This window comes from Oncorhynchus masou, chromosome 31 (assembly GCF_036934945.1).
Source record: "Oncorhynchus masou masou isolate Uvic2021 chromosome 31, UVic_Omas_1.1, whole genome shotgun sequence".
Classification (NCBI taxonomy): domain Eukaryota; kingdom Metazoa; phylum Chordata; class Actinopteri; order Salmoniformes; family Salmonidae; genus Oncorhynchus; species Oncorhynchus masou.
Window position 1 is genome coordinate 19013336 of NC_088242.1, and position 20001 is coordinate 19033336.

A 20001-nucleotide genomic window follows, 5' to 3' on the forward strand; every position below is an offset into this window, starting at 1 on the left:
CCCTCATTATATTTAGTAGCCTAGAATGCTGATATTGTCTTTAAAGAGGACGAGAACTGAGATTGTTCAATTATTCATATTTGTATGTTTACTTTTTGGGCCCTTCAAGTGTCACAGTAGCTACAGCTAGGACTGGTGGATAGCCTTTCTTCTGCAGTTACCATTTTGGGACTTCCCTCTAGCCTACTCATTTCACATACAGGAGCACAATTTAGGCCACACCCCATCTGCAGTTCCATCTGACATCCCAGCCTCCTCTCCGTCAGGAGCAGGAGCAGGGCCAGCCTCCTCTCCGTCAGGAACAGGAGCGCGGCCAGCCTCCTCTCCGTCAGGAACAGGAGCGCGGCCAGCCTCCTCTCCGTCAGGAACAGGAGCGCGGCCAGCCTCCTCTCCGTCAGGAACAGGAGCGCGGCCAGCCTCCTCTCCGTCAGGAACAGGAGCGCGGCCAGCCTCCTCTCCGTCAGGTACAGGAGCGCGGCCAGCCTCCTCTCCGTCAGGAACAGGAGCGCGGCCAGCCTCCTCTCCGTCAGGAACAGGAGCGCGGCCAGCCTCCTCTCCGTCAGGAACAGGAGCGCGGCCAGCCTCCTCTCCGTCAGGAACAAGAGCGCGGCCAGCCTCCTCTCCGTCAGGAACAAGAGCGCGGCCAGCCTCCTCTCCGTCAGGAACAGGTGCGCGGCCAGCCTCCTCTCCGTCAGGAACAGGAGCGCGGCCAGCCTCCTCTCCGTCAGGAACAGGTGCGCGGCCAGCCTCCTCTCCGTCAGGAACAAGAGCGCGGCCAGCCTCCTCTCCGTCAGGAACAAGAGCGCGGCCAGCCTCCTCTCCGTCAGGTACAGGTGCGCGGCCAGCCTCCTCTCCGTCAGGAACAGGAGCGCGGCCAGCCTCCTCTCCGTCAGGAACAAGAGCGCGGCCAGCCTCCTCTCCGTCAGGAACAGGAGCGCGGCCAGCCTCCTCTCCGTCAGGAACAAGAGCGCGGCCAGCCTCCTCTCCGTCAGGAACAGGAGCGCGGCCAGCCTCCTCTCCGTCAGGAACAGGAGCGCGGCCAGCCTCCTCTCCGTCAGGAACAGGAGCGCGGCCAGCCTCCTCTCCGTCAGGAGCAGGAGCAGGGCCAGCCTCCTCTCCGTCAGGAACAGGAGCAGGGCCAGCCTCCTCTCCGTCAGGAACAGGAGCGTGGCCAGCCTCCTCTCCGTCAGGAACAAGAGCGCGGCCAGCCTCCTCTCCATCATGAACAGGAGCGCGGCCAGCCTCCTCTCCGTCAGGAACAGGAGCGCGGCCAGCCTCCTCTCCATCATGAACAGGAGCGCGGCCAGCCTCCTCTCTGTCAGGAACAAGAGCGCGACCAGCCTCCTCTCCGTCAGGTACAGGTGCGCGGCCAGCCTCCTCTCCGTCAGGAACAGGAGCGCGGCCAGCCTCCTCTCCGTCAGGAACAAGAGCGCGGCCAGCCTCCTCTCCGTCAGGTACAGGTGCGCGGCCAGCCTCCTCTCCGTCAGGAACAGGTGCGCGGCCAGCCTCCTCTCCGTCATGAACAGGAGCGCGGCCAGCCTCCTCTCCGTCATGAACAGGAGCGCGGCCAGCCTCCTCTCCGTCAGGTACAGGTGCGCGGCCAGCCTCCTCTCCGTCAGGAACAGGAGTGTGGCCAGCGAGGCAGAGAACTTAATCTCTATTTAACTTTGGTTTTCTTCTAATGCTTAGAATTCAAGTAATAACGAGACATTTAATCTCATATAAGTTTAATATAACAAATGCAAAGCATGGGACTTTTGCTTGCTTTTACATGTTAAATACTGCATATCTGGGGGTTTTAGACAGCGCATATAGGGACCAAAACCAGATACTTGTCAGCTAACAGAGTGGTCTGATCTAACTATCTGTAATTTGTCATTTTTCCCACAAAATAAATAAACACATACAATTATACATCCTAACATTTTATCCTTGTGTTTAATTTATCTGGGATGTGGGTAATTTGAGGAAACGTCCCACATTCCATTCACTTTGGCTCAACGAAAACAAGGAGCATATTTTCTCATGTCTTTGGAGGAACTCACTGTGTCGATATATTTCCATTAACAGTGGAAGCAATGTTTTGTCTTTGTTAGAATGCGCTAGAGTTGACAAGGTGGCTAAACTTGGCAGGGATGTACCTTAAAATGAACGTGGGAGGGAAAGAGAAAGAGCGAGAGGGTTGAGAGAGGGGGGGGAGAGCGAGAGAGCGAGACCGAGAGAGAGAGATGAGCTGACTACTGAGTGAAGTAGCGTGTGAAGAGATCAGTGCATCAGTGGGCAGGCTGAGCAGGATGTATCCCTCTCTGTCAGTCACAGTTCAGCACCACAGTCCCTCTCTATCTGTCCCTCAGTTCTCCATCTCACTTCTATCTCCGTCTCTGTCTCATAGCTCTATCACCACCTGCATCTGTTTCAACAGGTTTCAACAGGTATCTAGTCTATATTTAACTATTGCGCCATCTAACCCAGAAATAATCTTAGACTCAACAGTTTAAATTTTGAGATTTTTGTATTGACAAAACATGTTCTGCCAAGCTGTCAAGGGAAGTGCCTGAGTATTTGATATTGACCATTGGTCTTTAAAGTGTTTAGTGTATCACCCTCACTAATTTAACACCCTCTACACCACATTACAGCCTCTGGTTTCTTATTAACAACCTAAACCCGCATTAAATCAACACAGTGCCAGACACATAGGTCGACGTGCTGAATCTGATTCTTTATCTTTCTAGAATTCTCTCCTTTAGAGCGTCTCTCTGTTTGGACTGGACTTCTAATTACATCTCCTCAATATACTGGATCTGACACTAGAGCTCTCCAAGCTAAACATCTGGATTTGTATAGGCTAGTGTAGTTTTATTGGACAATCTACTGTAGGTCTATGTCTACAATCTGTGCATTTGAAGGGCATAACACTGGGCTGAATCAACATTGAGACAACCTTAAGGCAATGTTAAGGCACATCATGTCTGTTATGAATCACCTTTAAAGACAATCTCAGCAAGAAAAATGAACAATAACATCAAAATACAGTGTTACTGAAAGTGGATCCATGAAACATATAAAGTTGCCTCTACAAATGCAAGATGGTTATATCTATAAAGCACCATCACCTGTTTAGATACTGTTGAAAGATATTACTTTTGTGTCAATTTCTTTTGTTTACAATATTCAAAATGCTACATGTCAAAAGTGGAACTTAGAAAATGTTATCGTTTTTTCCCTCTCCATTTTCTTTTTTCTTTAAAGCGCAACAACAGATCAGTACTGGCCTGCTAACAATTTCATTATACTTGTGCATACTCTCTGGAAAAAACAAAAAACAAAACAGACACCAGCACTATGGAGTAACATCTAAAACACAGGAATACAATCTGCATCTACTGGGTAGATAAGACAAAGTACCAAGGCACATAAACACTAAAACACTATCTTGACATTATAGTAGAAACTTTATAGCTTCTGTCTTTAAATACATGTATGTGTGTACGAAGCTAAATTCAAACTTTTAAGTGGTCACCACATAAAGACAAAGACCTAAAAATGAGAATGAAAGAGAAAGAAAGAGAAGGAATACAGAAAAAGAGTCTCAATGTCAATAGTGAGTTGCCATATCTTAAACTAAGGAAGTGTTCAAATCCACAAGCGGCTCCCGGCATGATACCTAAAGGAGGACATTGCTATTGGCTACACGGAGTCGCATTAAGAGAAATCCCATGCAACCTTGTTTACAAGTTCAAACACTGGAATGTGATATTTAATTTACACCTCGATTAGGCTGATAGAAATCCTAATTATTTAGTTTAATGATTCTCAATTGGAGTGTCATGTAATTTCTATATAGCCTAGACTTACTCATTCTGAACTTGTAATGCGAGTGGGACCGGTGTGGCTTCGTGACAATATATATCCCATTTAGCAGACGCTTTTGTCCAAAGCGACTTACAAGTCGGCTGGGGCCACTACTTTTACATATGGGTGGCCCCAGCGGGAATCGAACCCACGACGCTTGGCATTGCAAGCGCCATGCTCTACCGACTGAGCCACACAGGACACACAGGACAATGACCACACGAGCAACCTCTCTTACTTAACAGCTGCAACACAGTTAAACCTGCGACACGGCTAAAACTCCAGCTGTGCAGGTGTCGGCTATCACTGGTTAACGCTTGATCTTAGTGAATCTAGGACACAGGTGGCTGGTGGCACCTTTATTGGAGTGAATGGGCTCATAGTAATGGCTGGAATGGAATTAATTAAATGGTATTGACACATCAAACACATGGTTTTATTGTGTTTGATACCATCTCATTCACTTCATTACAGTCATTACTATGAGCCGTCCTCCCGTCACCACCCTCCTGTGATCTAGGCCAAAGTCTCTCTGATTCTTATATGACTTCTAATGCCATAATACCAAAAATAGCACTCTCCTCCCTATGTCGGGGGCACGCTCTGATTTGACCAATCAACTTCATGGCAAGCACTGTAACTATCCAGTGAGCTCACACTGAGGGAACAATAGAAACAGACACCAGTGACTGAAGGAAACTAGTCAGTAAGGAATGGGGAAAGGGTAGTAAAAGAACAACAAAAACGTTTATTTAAAAAAAACCTGGGTGTTATGCTTACATTCGGTGAAGTTTAATCTGGATTTCAGACTGTTTTGTTTGTTAGTGTGTCTATGACAGCGTCGTACAGACAGACGGACGGACGGACGGACAGACAGACAGACAGACAGACAGACAGACAGACAGACAGACAGACAGACAGACAGACAGACAGACAGACAGACAGACAGACAGACAGACAGACAGACAGAAACAGACAGACAGACAGACAGACAGACAGACAGACAGACAGACATGGTGAAAGAAGAAAAGTAGGCTACAGATCACACAATTGGGGGGACAGAATAGAGCTTGAGAACACTGAAACAGATCAAATCGTTTAACAGAAATAGACTAATAACTAAGAATTATACACGTATATAATTTATGATGATAAAGACAACAAAAATAGAACAGAAGCCACACGTTTTTCTCATGATACATAGGGGCAGTAGGGTGGATGGATGAGGAGGAGGCAGGGTATGTGTGGCTTTGATGATGAAACAGGTTTGTATGGGGCTTGGTATGGTAGGGTGGGTGGGTGGGGCATGGTTGAGTAGTACTATGTTAGATGTGCCAGGACGTTAGGACAGGGGAAGCGGCTTGGCTGAGGTGTCAGTCAGTGTTGTAGAGATGTGTTAGTCTAGGGTGTATTGGCTAAGACTATTGGAGGGTAAGGATGGGTAGAGGTGAGGTTGGTGAGGGCTATGTCTAGGTAGGGTAAGATAAAGTACGGGAGGGGGTATATGTCTGCGTCTCGGAGGCCTGGTCCAGGGCTGGGTATGGTAGGGTGGGTGGGTGGGGGAGTAGGGGGTGTAGTGCTGGGTCGAGGTGGCCTTGTCCAGGGGAGGGTAGGGTAGGGTAGGGGAGTAGGGGGTGTAGGGTTGGGTCTAGGTGGCCTGGTCCAGAGGAGGGTAGGGTAGGGGGGTAGGGGTGTAGAGCTGGGTCTAGGTGGCCTGGTCCAGAGGAGGGTAGGGTAGGGGGGTAGGGGTGTAGAGCTGGGTCTAGGTGGCCTGGTCCAGGGTAGGGTAGGGGGGTAGGGGTGTAGAGCTGGGTCTAGGTGGCCTGGTCCAGAGGAGGGTAGGGTAGGGGGGTAGGGGTGTAGAGTTGGGTCTAGGTGGCCTGGTCTAGAGGAGGGTAGGGTAGGGGGGTAGGGGTGTAGAGCTGGGTCTAGGTGGCCTGGTCCAGGGTAGGGTAGGGGAGTAGGGGTGTAGGGCTGGGTCTAGGTGGCCTGGTCCAGAGGAGGGTAGGGTAGGGGGGTAGGGGTGTAGGGCTGGGTCTAGGTGGCCTGGTCCAGAGGAGGGTAGGGTAGGGGGGTAGGGGTGTAGAGCTGGGTCTAGGTGGCCTGGTCCAGAGGAGGGTAGGGTAGGGGAGTAGGGGGTGTAGGGCTGGGTCTAGGTGGCCTGGTCCAGGGTAGGGAAATGCAGTAGGGGGTGTAGGCCTGGGTCTAGGTGGCCTGGTCCAGGGCTCTCAGTAGGTCACTGCCCTGCAGCAAGTGCAGGTTGCCTTGGAGAGGGACATTGACCTCGCAGTCGTAGCGGGTGAGCTCTGGCAGACAATAGGTCTCAAAGGACGGGCCCAACAGCCGACTGGCAACCCCTACACACACAACAAACATGTAGACAGTCCATTAGTAGGGAGGAAATGGCTTTGGGGCAAAAGCCAATCAACCTTCATCTGAGGAGGACAGTCAATTGACTATGGTGCCAAGTCATGGAAAAGGACTGTAATTACAAAACCAAGGATATTATTTGTCCAAATCAATTTCTAAAAATAGATTTGAACATGTTGTTTCATCAATGCCTAAAACCCCACGTGAACATTAACATATTTTCTTTGCCTCTGGTCAACTGGTTGCTACTAGTTTGTCCAGTCAATCTTTTAAATGACGTAGGACACATGGGAGTTGCATTAGAATAGAAATAAAAATGCCAGGGTTACCCTCTGTTTTGGGAGAGGGCAGCATACGGTATTCTCTGTAGTTGCACCACTGTTCGGGGAAGGCTTTTTTAGGTGCACTGTTTCCACATCCTGGATACTGGGACTTCCTGTGCCGTTGAAGGGGGCTGAGACACTGGTCAACACCCCCATGTATGCACATACCTTTATCTGTAAAAGAAAGAGGAAGAGAGATATTAAGATGAGTTCAATATTGCAATATTTTCTCTACTATGGATTTTACTATAAGTGATATTTGGCATTTTGGTTTGCACACTGTATGTCCCACATTGTCCACCATCCAGTACCTGCCAGTGAGCTGGTGCTGAGAGATCTATCCAGGATGGCACAGCTTTCATTCCTCATCCTCTTCCACATCATCTCTGATGGTGTACTCAGGGTGGAGTCACCCTGATAAATGCAAAAACAGACACACATTACAGTCGAAAACTTTGTCAAAAGTCTGTAGTTTCCGCATCTAATACAACTCTCATGAAATATTTAACAGTGAGCTCAGAAAAACGGAATACACACATCATAGCCTACGGTCATAAATCAGTGAGAGGGTATACGTACCACTGCCATTTGCGTGAAGGAGCGCTTGAAGTTGTTGGCTATGGCGATTCTAGCAGGACTCATGTCTCTGTAGGCCTGGACAAAGTTCTCCATTGACCTGCAGAAGAACATCACATTACTTCACCATCTCTGTAGATCAACTCTAGCTCTAACAACCATCAGTACAGGAACTGAATTCAATCAGTAGGACAGGCACACTGAAGGTCCACTACAGTACCTCTGCTTGTGCATCCTGTTGACCGGCATGTTCTGACATGAGTTGCTTCCGCCCATGGCGTCCACTTGTTGTTGGTAGTGTAACGGAGGATCTGGGGGCCACTGCAGGTTCTGCCGTCCGCCCATGGAGGACAAAGGGGTGCTGGCTAGGGTGTGGTAGGGGGTGATCTGTGCAGGGCCCGTGTAGGGCAGAGTAGGCCTGGAGTCCATGGGGCTTATTTCACTGTGGTTGGGGCCTCTCTTGTCTCCTGGGGCCCACTTGGCGGGCTGGTAGTGGGCAGACTGTGGGGATCCCAGGGGCTGGAAGAGGCTGGCGATGTTGCTGAACCCGTTCTGTGTGGTGCGGTGTCCCATTTGGTCAGCGGCCCCCTCGGTGCCTCCAGGGGCCTCTTCAGTAATGATGGGGTGGAGTTGGAAGTCTTCTCCGTCCATGGGGATGTAGGGAGCCAGGGTCTCCAGATCCAAATCACTCAGGACCGACTGAGAGGGTCACATCAAATCAAACTTCTGAAGTGCATTATGACATTGCAAGACAAAAAGTGTCCAACATACAGTCAGACCAGAAAGCAACCCCACTGCACACTTTGGTTAAAGGGCAATTCCACCACTTTCAACCCTATTTTCACCCTATCTCCAACAAAATACCAGTGTCTACATATGTTAAAACGGTACATTTCTATGTTGAGCATAAGAAATATAAAGTTGAAAAGTTTTTAAAAAACAGTGATTTTCTAACACTATGAGATTGGCGGTGACAGAGGGATGCAAGAAAACACCCTCCATCCAGCTAGAAACACATTGCAGGTTTTTAAAATCAGTTTTTCTTACTTTTAATCCTACCCTGTGATGACACAGAGAAGCATGATGTTATTTTTTATGCAGTGATGGAGATAATGCATATGAAGTTGAAAAGTGGCAGAATTGCCCTTCAAATAAATGTAAATCTAATATAATGTCTACCCTCCATCTCATGCACACTGGTTGAGTAGTGGGTCTGTGAAGTGCCAGTGAAACTGACCTGGGTGCTGCCGGGGCTCTTGGGCCCCTCTGTGTCCAGAGCAAAGAGCTTCTCAGTCAGCTCAACCTTCAGGTCACTCTCTCTCTCGCTGTAGTAATCCCCTGGGCTGCTGGGCTGTACCCACAGAGAGGAGGGTGAGTGGAAGACCAAGAGAGAGAGAGAGAGAGAGGACGTGACATGACAAAAGCTCCATTGAGCCCTGAGTAACTAGTGACCACTGCTTATTCCAACCATCCACCCCCTCCATTCTCACCACACTCTGCCCCCTATCCCAAACACCCAGGATCCGTGCCCACACCATCACACATGCACACACACGCACAAACAAGCGCATAACATGGTGACAAACACACACATTGTGACACACACTTAGGCTACACACACACAAACCCGAACACACACAAGCGTACCAAAACACAATACATAAACCATGAGTCACAGTCATTTGCTGTGGAAGAAAAGCGGGTAATGAAGGCTTGTGCTAGCGGACGTGGTGTTGGTGAATGCAGTAGTAGATGACAGAAGAATGATAGAAGAGTGAAAAAGGACACCAGGGACAGCAGCAGCTACATACCGTGGAACAACTGCTCAGGCTAGGGGGGGCAGTGCTGGGGGTGGCACTGCCTGGTGTGGGGTTCTGGGGCACTGAGAAGGTGGCAGCCATGTGGTTGGACATGTCGCCTGCCGGGCAGGGCTTGTGGGCATCACTACCCCAGCCCTGGGGGGCCTGAGGGGCCATGGGAGACATCTTGGGGTAAAGAGGAGGATGAGGCTCCTCAAACGGTGGCCTTCCTGTAGGACACAATCATAAAAACAGTAGATGGTTAATATTCCTGTTTTCATAGAACTTAAGGCCATTAACCTTAAACTAGAAATGGTCTAATCGTGTCCACCAGCCGGCTGTCTCTCTGTAGAACCGTCTGGTTTCACATTGCCTCACAACCGGACTTGACTGGTCTATGGCTGGAGCAGACGAAACAACCTCTGTTTTTAATTGTCTGATCTGTCAGTCCATCACCATCTAACTTAACTCATTGTGGACTTCAACGTTTTATCAGCGTAAGTGATTTAAACAAGAAAGTGAGTTAGGGAAATCTGAAAGTACGCATCTTAGAAATAGTTTTCACATAGATGTACTTTATGCGCCAGCAATTGGAGTCTGGGGACGACGTTAGAGACGGCATAACTATAACTACATGTTTAACTTCTACCATATCATTTGACATGGAGCATGGCATTGGGGAGATGTATTGTAGTAATGGGATGATATGGATATAGTTAGGGGAAAATGGACAGTATAATGGAAGATATTGGTATGGTTAGGGTGACATCTAAAGCAGAATGGGAGATATAGGGGAGTATTCTGACCAAAGTCAAGGGTGATGACGGCGTCTCCAGGTGTGGGGGCCAGTTGAGCAAGGTCTTCTGGCTCCTCTTTGAGTTTGGTGAACAGAGTCTTGATGGGCTCCGCGGCCACCGCAGCACCACTCTGGGTGAAGAAACTGTTCATGTGGTGTGGCTTGAACAGAGACTCAGTCTGGTCCATGGAGAAGATCATGGACTTGTTCTCCACGTCACTAAAAAACACACAGAGAGACAGAGGGATACCTCAGGGATGTGTTATGTTACCACCAGATTTTAAGACTAAAATGAAGCTACTGTCATACTGTAATCTCACATTTGAACCAGCAGCCTTCCACAATCACTTTCTCCCCCCAATATTGTACATAATGGGCCAGTTTCCTGGACACAGGTTAGGCTTAGTCCTGGACTCAAAAATAATTTCAATAGAGGACCTCCAGTGAAAAAACATGCTATTTCATCCAGGAGTAGGTTTATGGTCTGAGAACCTCAGATTAATGGGCCCTATGTTCTGTTTCTGCTTGTTCTTTGACCCTACCTGAGGACGTAGTTGACACAAACGATGCACTGCGGCTGGGAATTCCGGCTGTTGTAGATGACTGTGCCCTGGGTCTCAACCCATACGTAGCCTCCATGTTTGGCCAGCATACGATACTGTCCACTCACTGCCTGACCTTTACTGCACACTGTACAGAGAGAGAGAGAGAGAGTCAGTATAAAACTAGCTGGATGGAGGTGAAAAGAAGAGCAACTCAGAGAGCAAATAGCAGAGCAAAGAGGAGAGAAGAACGAGGGTGAAGAAGAGAGAGATTCAGGTCAGGGCAACACTAAGAACAAGGGTGAAGAGGAGAGAAATTCAGGCCAGGGTAACACTAAGAACGAGGGTGAAGAGGAGAGAAATTCAGGCCAGGGCAACACTAAGAATGAGGGTGAAGAAGAGAGAGATTCAGGTCAGGGCAACACTAAGAACAAGGGTGAAGAGGAGAGAGATTCAGGCCAGGGCAACACTAAGAACAAGGGTGAAGAGGAGAGAGATTCAGGCCAGGGTAACATTAAGAACGAGGGTGAAGAGGAGAGAGATTCAGGCCAGGGTAACACTAAGAACGAGGGTGAAGATGAGAGAGATTCAGGCCAGGGTAACACTAAGAACAAGGGGTGAAGAGGAGAGAGATTCAGGCCAGGGTAACACTAAGAACGAGGGTGAAGAGGAGAGAGATTCAGACCAGGGTAGCACTAAGAACGAGGGTGAAGAGGAGAGAGATTCAGGCCAGGGTAACACTAAGAACGAGGGTGAAGAGGAGAGAGATTCAGGCCAGGGTAACACTAAGAACGAGGGTGAAGAGGAGAGAGATTCAGGCCAGGGTAACACTAAGAACGAGGGTGAAGAGGAGAGAGATTCAGGCCAGGGTAACACTAAGAACGAGGGTGAAGAAGAGAGAGCTTCAGGCCAGGGTAACACTAAGAATGAGGGTGAAGAAGAGAGAAATGTAGGGGTGAGGAGAAATAGAGAGATAGATAAGTATCAGGCGAGAGAAGGAGGGGATGGCCTAGCTGCTGTCCTCAGTGTGGGTTGGCCCAGGCCCAGGACTGGCGTGGGAAAGCAGCAGGCCTGGGGTCGTAGGGTTCATCCTAGGGCAGGATTAGAGCGAGTAAATACAGACCAGAGCATTTGCTGCTCTATTGGCCAGTCACGTTGCCGCAGAGACCAGGCCCAGCCTGGCCGTCTGTGTCTCTGGGCCGGAAGGGGGCCACATAGAGAGGCTATTCTCTGGAGGAGAGTCTGGCTGCCCAGTGCATTCAGTCTGCTAGGGCTAACCACACAACTGATAGATGGATGCGGTTTCATAGACTGTAACAAGGAGCTTGGAGCTCACTTGATGTGGTGAGAGTAGAGCTACCACAACTAGGATGTAAACAAACACACACAAACATAGAGGGGTACACACACATACACACACTCCCACCACCACACAAGCCAACAGAACTGTCCCTGCTCCAGGTAGATTTGCTTTCAGCGAACAACACAACCCAGACCCTGGCTTGTTTTTCTCTCCTTTTCCCCTCTCTCCTGTTACACAGAGAGGCTTTTAATGATGTGTAAATGTCACTGGGGGACAGAAGCCATCCCACTGGAGGGCCTCATTACAGGGGCAATGTGGGACACCTGGTCCCCTGTCATCACAGACGCCCTGCGCTCCTCTTATCTCCCCCGTCACAGGTCAGCCCTAATGGGATTGAAGACATCTTAATACCGGCCCAGGTCCACAGAGCCTCACTAATGTAATAAGGCCTGTTTTGAATTATAGTCATAACTCACACATGCATCTGAAATGTAATTTGGCTGAGAGAGAGAGGGGCCTAGTGGAGTTTAGATGTGATGTGAGGGTGTTGTGTGTGAGGTGGGCTGGGGGCTGGGGGCTGATCTCTGTGTTAGAGAAGCTGGTGGACGTCAACATGGATTGGGTTTCATCTCTGGGCTGGTAAAATCAATACATATACATAAACAGAGAAGGAGGGATAGAAATCTACAGGGATTTGAAGACAGCCTGTTACAGTATCACAAACATAAAAAAAACTGTTGTTTCGTTTAAGGCAACAATCTAAAAACGATAAAGTGCATTAATGGTTTTAATGAAATGCAGAGAAAGGGAGCTCAGTACCGGTCTCCTATAGACTGAATGAGGTGCTGCTCTGACTCTGTAAAGTCTTGTGTCTTGTTCCCCCCTACACCAGTGACACCGGAGAGCTTGGGAACCAGGCCGCAGCGTCTAAGACTGGACCATCCACCCAGTTCTCTAAGAACCAGCTCTGCTAGATAATATTTCTCTCTGTCTCTCTTTTATTCTCTCTCTCTTTTATTCTCTCTCTTTTATTCTCCCCCTCTCTCTTTTTTAGCAGGCTCACATGTTGTGGCTATTAGAGTCCTTATGTAGGAGTAATTCATTAAGTACGGGCCTAGGGCTAAGAGACTGCTTTTTCACAACAGAACTGGGGGGATAGTGTGTGTGTGTGTGCGCGTGTGCCTGCGAGCGCAATTGTATACGTATGTGTTAATATGTGTGTGAGTGTGTAAATGTGTGTGTAGCGAACTGAGGTTCATACAGAGCTTTACCAGGGAGAAAAGAGGAGATCAACACATAGATGAGACATTTCCCCCCACTTCAAAATCATTCTATCTGTTGTCAGGCTTCGAGTCAAGAGTCAGCATGCTCTTTGTCATCCCTGAGTTAAGGAGTCAGCATGTTCTTTGTCATCCCTGAGTTAAGGAGTCAGCATGCTCTTTGTCATCCCTGAGTTAAGGAGTCAGCATGCTCTTTGTCATCCCTGAGTTAAGGAGTCAGCATGCTCTTTGTCATCCCTGAGTTAAGGAGTCAGCATGCTCTTTGTCATCCCTGAGTTAAGGAGTCAGCATGCTCTTTGTCATCCCTGAGTTAAGGAGTCAGCATGCTCTTTGTCATCCCTGAGTTAAGGAGTCAGCATGCTCTTTGTCATCCCTGAGTTAAGGAGTCAGCATGCTCTTTGTCATCCCTGAGTTAAGGAGTCAGCATGCTCTTTGTCATCCCTGAGTTAAGGAGTCAGCATGCTCTTTGTCATCCCTGAGTTAAGGAGTCAGCATGCTCTTTGTCATCCCTGAGTTAAGGAGTCAGCATGCTCTTTGTCATCCCTGAGTTAAGGAGTCAGCATGCTCTTTGTCATCCTTGAGTTAAGGAGTCAGCATGCTCTTTGTCATCCCTGAGTTAAGGAGTCAGCATGCTCTTTGTCATCCCTGAGTTAAGGAGTCAGCATGCTCTTTGTCATCCCTGAGTTAAGGAGTCAGCATGCTCTTTGTCATCCCTGAGTTAAGGAGTCAGCATGCTCTTTGTCATCCCTGAGTTAAGGAGTCAGCATGCTCTTTGTCATCCCTGAGTTAAGGAGTCAGCATGCTCTTTGTCATCCCTGAGTTAAGGAGTCAGCATGCTCTTTGTCATCCCTGAGTTAAGGAGTCAGCATGCTCTTTGTCATCCCTGAGTTAAGGAGTCAGCATGCTCTTTGTCATCCCTGAGTTAAGGAGTCAGCATGCTCTTTGTCATCCCTGAGTTAAGGAGTCAGCATGCTCTTTGTCATCCCTGAGTTAAGGAGTCAGCATGCTCTTTGTCATCCCTGAGTTAAGGAGTCAGCATGCTCTTTGTCATCCCTGAGTTAAGGAGTCAGCATGCTCTTTGTCATCCCTGAGTTAAGGAGTCAGCATGCTCTTTGTCATCCCTGAGTTAAGGAGTCAGCATGCTCTTTGTCATCCCTGAGTTAAGGATGTCATCCCTGAGTTAAGGAGTCATGCTCTTTGTCATCCCTGAGTTAAGGAGTCAGCATGCTCTTTGTCATCCCTGAGTTAAGGAGTCAGCATGCTCTTTGTCATCCCTGAGTTAAGGAGTCAGCATGCTCTTTGTCATCCCTGAGTTAAGGAGTCAGCATGCTCTTTGTCATCCCTGAGTTAAGGAGTCAGCATGCTCTTTGTCATCCCTGAGTTAAGGAGTCAGCATGCTCTTTGTCATCCCTGAGTTAAGGAGTCAGCATGCTCTTTGTCATCCCTGAGTTAAGGAGTCAGCATGCTCTTTGTCATCCCTGAGTTAAGGAGTCAGCATGCTCTTTGTCATCCCTGAGTTAAGGAGTCAGCATGCTCTTTGTCATCCCTGAGTTAAGGAGTCAGCATGCTCTTTGTCATCCCTGAGTTAAGAAGTCAGCATGCTTCAGTTCGGCTGGCGGCCAGCCAGAGTCGGCTAGGTGAACTGAACGGGTGTGTTCACATACTCCCTTATTAAAAGACCTTCGCTTGAAAAACAATAAAAAAGCACAATAGTGCTGTTTGTCCAATTTGAGAAGTCAGAGCCACTTCTTCAAAATAGTCGGAATTCATCTAAGATAACTGTCATTCATGTTCTATTTTTTTGCTGAGAAGATCTTAGTGGCGCAATTTTACATCTAACAATAAAAAAATGTGCATGAAAACAAGTCGTCACTCATTGAATGACAAAGATTTTATTGAAGAATCCCTACAGTTAACCAATCACGGATGAAGAGGCGTAGGCTTTGGCTGCAGAACTTCGGCTGGCCTTGAAAAAAATATGTTGCCGAAAAAACCCTTGCCGAAGTCCAAAACGTCACAGAATGTCGTCATAATATGTACACAAACTATTCCAAAATGTTTCAGCTGGGAAGCATGCGGATGCGTTTTCAGTGTACTCAGTTTTAGTGTGGACACTCACGGTTCTGGTGGCTCTTGGTGACACTGTCAGAGTCCAAAGCGTGGTAGAACTCATAGACAGAGCGGCCCAGCAGATCTTCAGGACTGTAGCCCATCAGCTCAGTGACTCTGCAACACACAGAAATACAGACACCCGTTAACCCGTCTTGCTTTTTCCTCCTCTATTTGTCTTTCTCTCGTCTCTTGCAAACGTTCACGCACACACAGTGTTGGAGAAACTACTCTAGTTTACCAAGCTACCAAGTACTTCACACTGGAAAAAGTTTAGCTACAGTAAAGCTACACTTAAGAAAAATATAGTTTAACATGAATGAAGTTATTTTGAAAAGTAGTTAACTACATCACAACTACTTAGTGATAAATTATCATATATTCTATCTGAAATGTCATAGACAAAAAAATGCAAGAACAGATTACTCTGGAGTCAGATGTTAACAGAATGTGTAATTTAATTCTATTAAACACAAGAAGTATGTTTGAAGTGAGAATTAGGTAGATCTGATGCCAAAAAAGAAATAAAAGGATTGTCTACTTCACCCATATTTTATTTTATTTTATTTTTGCAATTAAAGTAGTGTGTAGTTACAGTATTTGAATTTAGTTCATCCAATGGTGAGGACGGACTCGTTGTAAGAGCTGGAGCGGAATAGTGGAATGGTGTTAAATACATAAAACACATGGTTTGATGCCATTCCATTCACGGAGCTCCAGCCATAATTATGAGCCGTCCTCCCCCCAGCAGCCTCCACTGACATACATTCACGTTACACACACATCATGACTGCTGCTACTAGACTTGTACTATTGCTAAATACTGCAATAATTAAACACTTGCTCTCCAATTCCCCCCTTCCCGACACTTGTATAAATATTGAACTTCTCACCCTCAAACACATTGAGAGCATCATGTGCAATTCATGAACCCTGGATGAAAATATATATTTAGATAAGTCCCGAAAGAGCATGGCATATTTCCGCTCTTACAGGCCCTTTGCCAGCAGATAAGACCTTGATTTTGTGAAATAGGAGAGACACCTTCTCTCCCTCTCCAGGCAGATCTCTAGTGGAAAAACTGTCTTTCATTCACAACTGAACTCTCACCTCTGACATAAAGTCCATTGACTCTCTTGTGATCTGATCTGTCAAGCGCTAATTGTTTTACCCTTAATCCTTTTAGTTTGAGCTGTCTGGGCCAAACGTGATGTTCTGTTCAAGCCAAACTGTCTCAATCTCTTTTTCTGACTCTCTATTTTCCATGTTCTACTGTCTAACGCTTTCTCTCTCTCTCTCCTCTACCACAGCAGGAGTAAGGATGGTAAGTGGGGAATGGTCAATGGGCATAGGAATTCTAGATCTTTATGGTCCATTGATCGCTGTGGGGCTGGGGACGTTCCATTCCATTCAGATTTTGGGAAATGGAGTAAAAGCATTGGAAACTCTGATATCGTATTCCAAAAGCTCGATTGTGGAGGTTATAGGTCATCGACATGGTGGTTACACCAAACTTCAGTATTTCCCTGTACTGTAGGAGAGTTGAGTTTATTTTTATTTTTACAGGGACAGTGCACATTAATCAACGTTTCAGTAAAAGTGCCGGTTTTAGCCAGCCGGCTAATTTTCAACCGCAGTCCCTGGGCAGGTTATTAAAAACAATTACAATATAGACAATAGCAACATAGAACAAGCAAGACATAGCAACATAGGACAAGCAAGACGTTGCATACAGACAGAGCAACATAGAGCAAAAAGCAGCAAGACAAAATTCATAAAAGCAACTAAGTGTTTCCACACCTCACAAGCTACAGACAACAGACAACATGGAAAGCGGCAACACACAGCTAGGGACCATGTTCACAAATCTGATTGACCTTTAGCCATGTCTTCAAGCATTTTGTGAAAGTGTGATATGTGGTGCAGTTATGTGTGTCTGATGGCAGTGTATTCCAGACATGGGAAGCTCTCACAGAGAATGCAGATTTACTAAAGGTGCTTTTCCTTAGGGGAACTATACAGTCACCTCTCATGGCAGACCTTGTGGATCTGCTGCCATATGTCTGGGTTTTCTGTTTAACAAAAATATTGAGTGGAGGGGGAGCCAGGCCATTAAGGATCTTGAATACAAGACATGCGTCGGTGTATTGCACAAGATTTTCCCAACTCAAGAGCTCATGCTTTCTAAGGATGTGACAATGATGATGGCTATTGGGCTTCCTATCAAGCACTTTGAGAGCCTGTTTGTAGACAGACTGAATAGGTTTTAATGTTGTACAGCAAGCTTGGGCCCAACTAGTCAAGCAGTATGTTAAGTGGGGGAGTATCATAGAGTTGAAGTACAGTTTTGCTACCTCTGTAGTCAAACAATTTTGTATAAATCGGAAATTAGCTAGGTTGAATTTAGTTATTTGAATGACCCTTTTCACATGCTTTTTAAAAGAGAGGTTGGAATCAAGTATGATGCCAAGGTACTTAAAATCGGATACCACCTGGAGCTTCTCCCCTGACACATAGACATCTGGCTCAGTAGCATCTGTTGCCCTCTTTGTGAAGAACATGCAAACAGTTTTTTTCACATTGAGATGCAAACACGAGTCACTGAGCCACTTTGTAACCTGGACCATTACAGTAGTGAGTTCTTGTGCAGCTTGTTGTTTGCTCTTTGCATGCACATATATCACTGTATCACTGAGAACTGTACCTCCTTGTCTAATCTAGTGGTTTTAAGTCACTGCACTCAGGTCACTAATCTACAAGGTCCTGTAGCTCAGTTGGTAGAACAAGGCGCTTGCAGCGTCAGGATAGTGGGTTAGATTCCGGGGCCACCCGTATGGCAAATGTATGCACATATGACTGTAAGTTGCTTTGGATAAAAGTGTGTGCTAAATGGCATATATTACAATGCTTGTGGGGATTATTATTTATTTGTGAACTACTCTGAGCATACAAAACATTAGGAACACCTGCTCTTTCCATCACCAGGTGAATCCAGGTGAAAGCTATGAACCCATATTGATATCACTTGTTAAATCCACTTCAAATCAGTGTAGATGAAGGGGAGGAGACAGGTTAAAGAAGGGTTTTTAAGACTTGAGACATTCAGAGGGTGAATACAAAATACTTTAGTGCGTTTGAACGAGGTATGATAGTAGGTGCCAGGCACACCGGTTTGAGCATGTCAAGATCTGTAATGCTGCTGGGTTTTTCACGCTCAACAATTTCCTGTGTGTATCAAGAATGGTCCAACACTCAAAGGACATCCAGCCAACTTGACACAACTATGGAAAGCATTGGAGTCAACCTGGGCCAGAATCCCTGTGGAATGCTTTCCACACCATGTAGAGTCCATGCCCTGATGAATCGAGGCTGTTCTGATGGCAAAAGGAGGTGCAACTCAATATTAGGAAGGTGTTCCTAATGTTTTGTACACTCAGTGTGTTAGACAAAGGCCCTCTCTTAGTGGTCCTGGGCTCTTGTCCTGTTGTTATGTAACCCCTGACAGCTGCACCCGGAGGGTTTGTGATGGAGGGAGGAGGTGGGGGGGATCTTTCAAGGCCTCTCTATTCTAAACCCATTTCACTAATCACTTCCTGTGGATGAGTTGCAACCAGAGGGGCGTCAGTCAGCTAGCAATCCAGCCAACCAACCAGTCAGCCAGACAGCCAGTCCGCCAGCCAGCTAGCCAACCACGAGCACAGATAAGTCCTCCCTCACTGCATCATACCCACACATAGGTTGTGTTGTTTATGCGATTGAGTGATTTGTGTTTTTACCTCTGAGGGATGTGGGTTTAGGTGTTAAGTACAATAGAGAGCTCTAAACTCTCCCAATGATGCCTGCATAATCTTCAAAAAGATGAAGGGGGATTGGTTTGTGTTTTTACCTCTGAGGGATGTGGGTTTAGGTGTTAAGTACAATAGAGAGCTCTAAACTCTCCCAATGATGCCTGCATAATCTTCAAAAAGATGAAGGGGGATTGGTTTGTGTTTTTACAGATCAGCCGGTGGACCTTAATCAAAGGTACTTATTATAAAATCAGAGAAATGTCTTAAAAAGGTAAAACAATGATGCAGACCCTGGATTAATACGTAGTTTTCATGTTGAAATAGCCACAATAATGATGATTGGAAGCTTATGTGCCAAGTCGCCTCAATCATGAAACTTTTCTCTTAGCCTTGCAGGTGCAAAGAGTCAACATATTCTGACCCAAGCAAGAAGGAAAGTTTTGTATGTTGAAGTTTAAATCAACATTACATAAACAGTTCTTTCTCTTATTTTCAGCCTTTCTCCTCTCCTAGGGGGGCGTCCTAAAGCAACCCGTGGCGTGCCAGGTGGGAGCACTGACCAGGACCACTAATGAGCATAATGACGTGCGCCAGGCATCATGGGCCCTCACCTCATTTGCGTAATTGGAGACGATTTGTGCAACGATTAAATTTAACAAAATGCTACAAAAGTAAAACGGGCCTCTTGTTCGCAGGAAGGTACCCGCTGTTCTCAAAAGGAACCTTTTGTCTTTGCATGAGCGCTTGATCAGATTACAGAAAAACCCGACCGGTGTGGTTTCAAGCAGCGAGGAGGATGGAATGTTTTTCTCTGCCGGTGAGACCAGTTTTGGCTCAAAGATGGCCGCTGTGTCTGTGATGCAGTTGGCCCAGAGGGAACAGCAGACACTCCTAACAGGGACATCAATCATAACGGAAACATGGCGGTGGGACCTGGACTTGTCACTAGTGTCAGAGTTGTCACGGTGACATGGTGCCATGGTTGACGTGGTGATAGGCGCATAGCGCTCTCTTTGTGTGAAACGCCCTGAGAACATGTTGTGGGTAACTTCTGGCGCTCATTGAAGATGCCGTGCGAGAGGCGTATTTACATGTCGTTCTTAATGTTTTTTCCTATCTGGTCCTGCCAAATCAAACTCCTTCAGTCAGTATATCATTACCCCCAGCCTGTTTGCATGCTTGTGTGTGTCTGTGTATTTTTGCATAATTTGTCGTTCAGTGACAGCACCTGATTTGGAGTTTTACCAGAGTTTTACCAGT

At 46.9% G+C, this 20001-nt stretch overlaps 1 protein-coding gene across 2 annotated transcripts in view; it reads right to left on the bottom strand.

Annotated features, from left to right (window-relative positions):
* Positions 1–2971: 2971 nt before the first annotated feature.
* epas1b (endothelial PAS domain protein 1b) overlaps positions 2972–20001 on the bottom strand; it is a 58985-nt gene continuing 41955 nt past the window's right edge. For both annotated transcript variants that reach the window (XM_064950269.1, XM_064950268.1), the window contains exons 7-16: positions 14964–15070; positions 10262–10409; positions 9730–9938; positions 8936–9153; positions 8362–8475; positions 7345–7823; positions 7128–7224; positions 6860–6962; positions 6555–6722; positions 2972–6212 (exon numbers count right to left, since the gene is read on the bottom strand). In XM_064950269.1, the coding sequence (XP_064806341.1) occupies positions 6061–6212; positions 6555–6722; positions 6860–6962; positions 7128–7224; positions 7345–7823; positions 8362–8475; positions 8936–9153; positions 9730–9938; positions 10262–10409; positions 14964–15070 (1795 nt within the window). In that variant the 3' untranslated portion in view covers positions 2972–6060. The remainder of the gene's footprint in view (positions 6213–6554; positions 6723–6859; positions 6963–7127; positions 7225–7344; positions 7824–8361; positions 8476–8935; positions 9154–9729; positions 9939–10261; positions 10410–14963; positions 15071–20001) is intronic.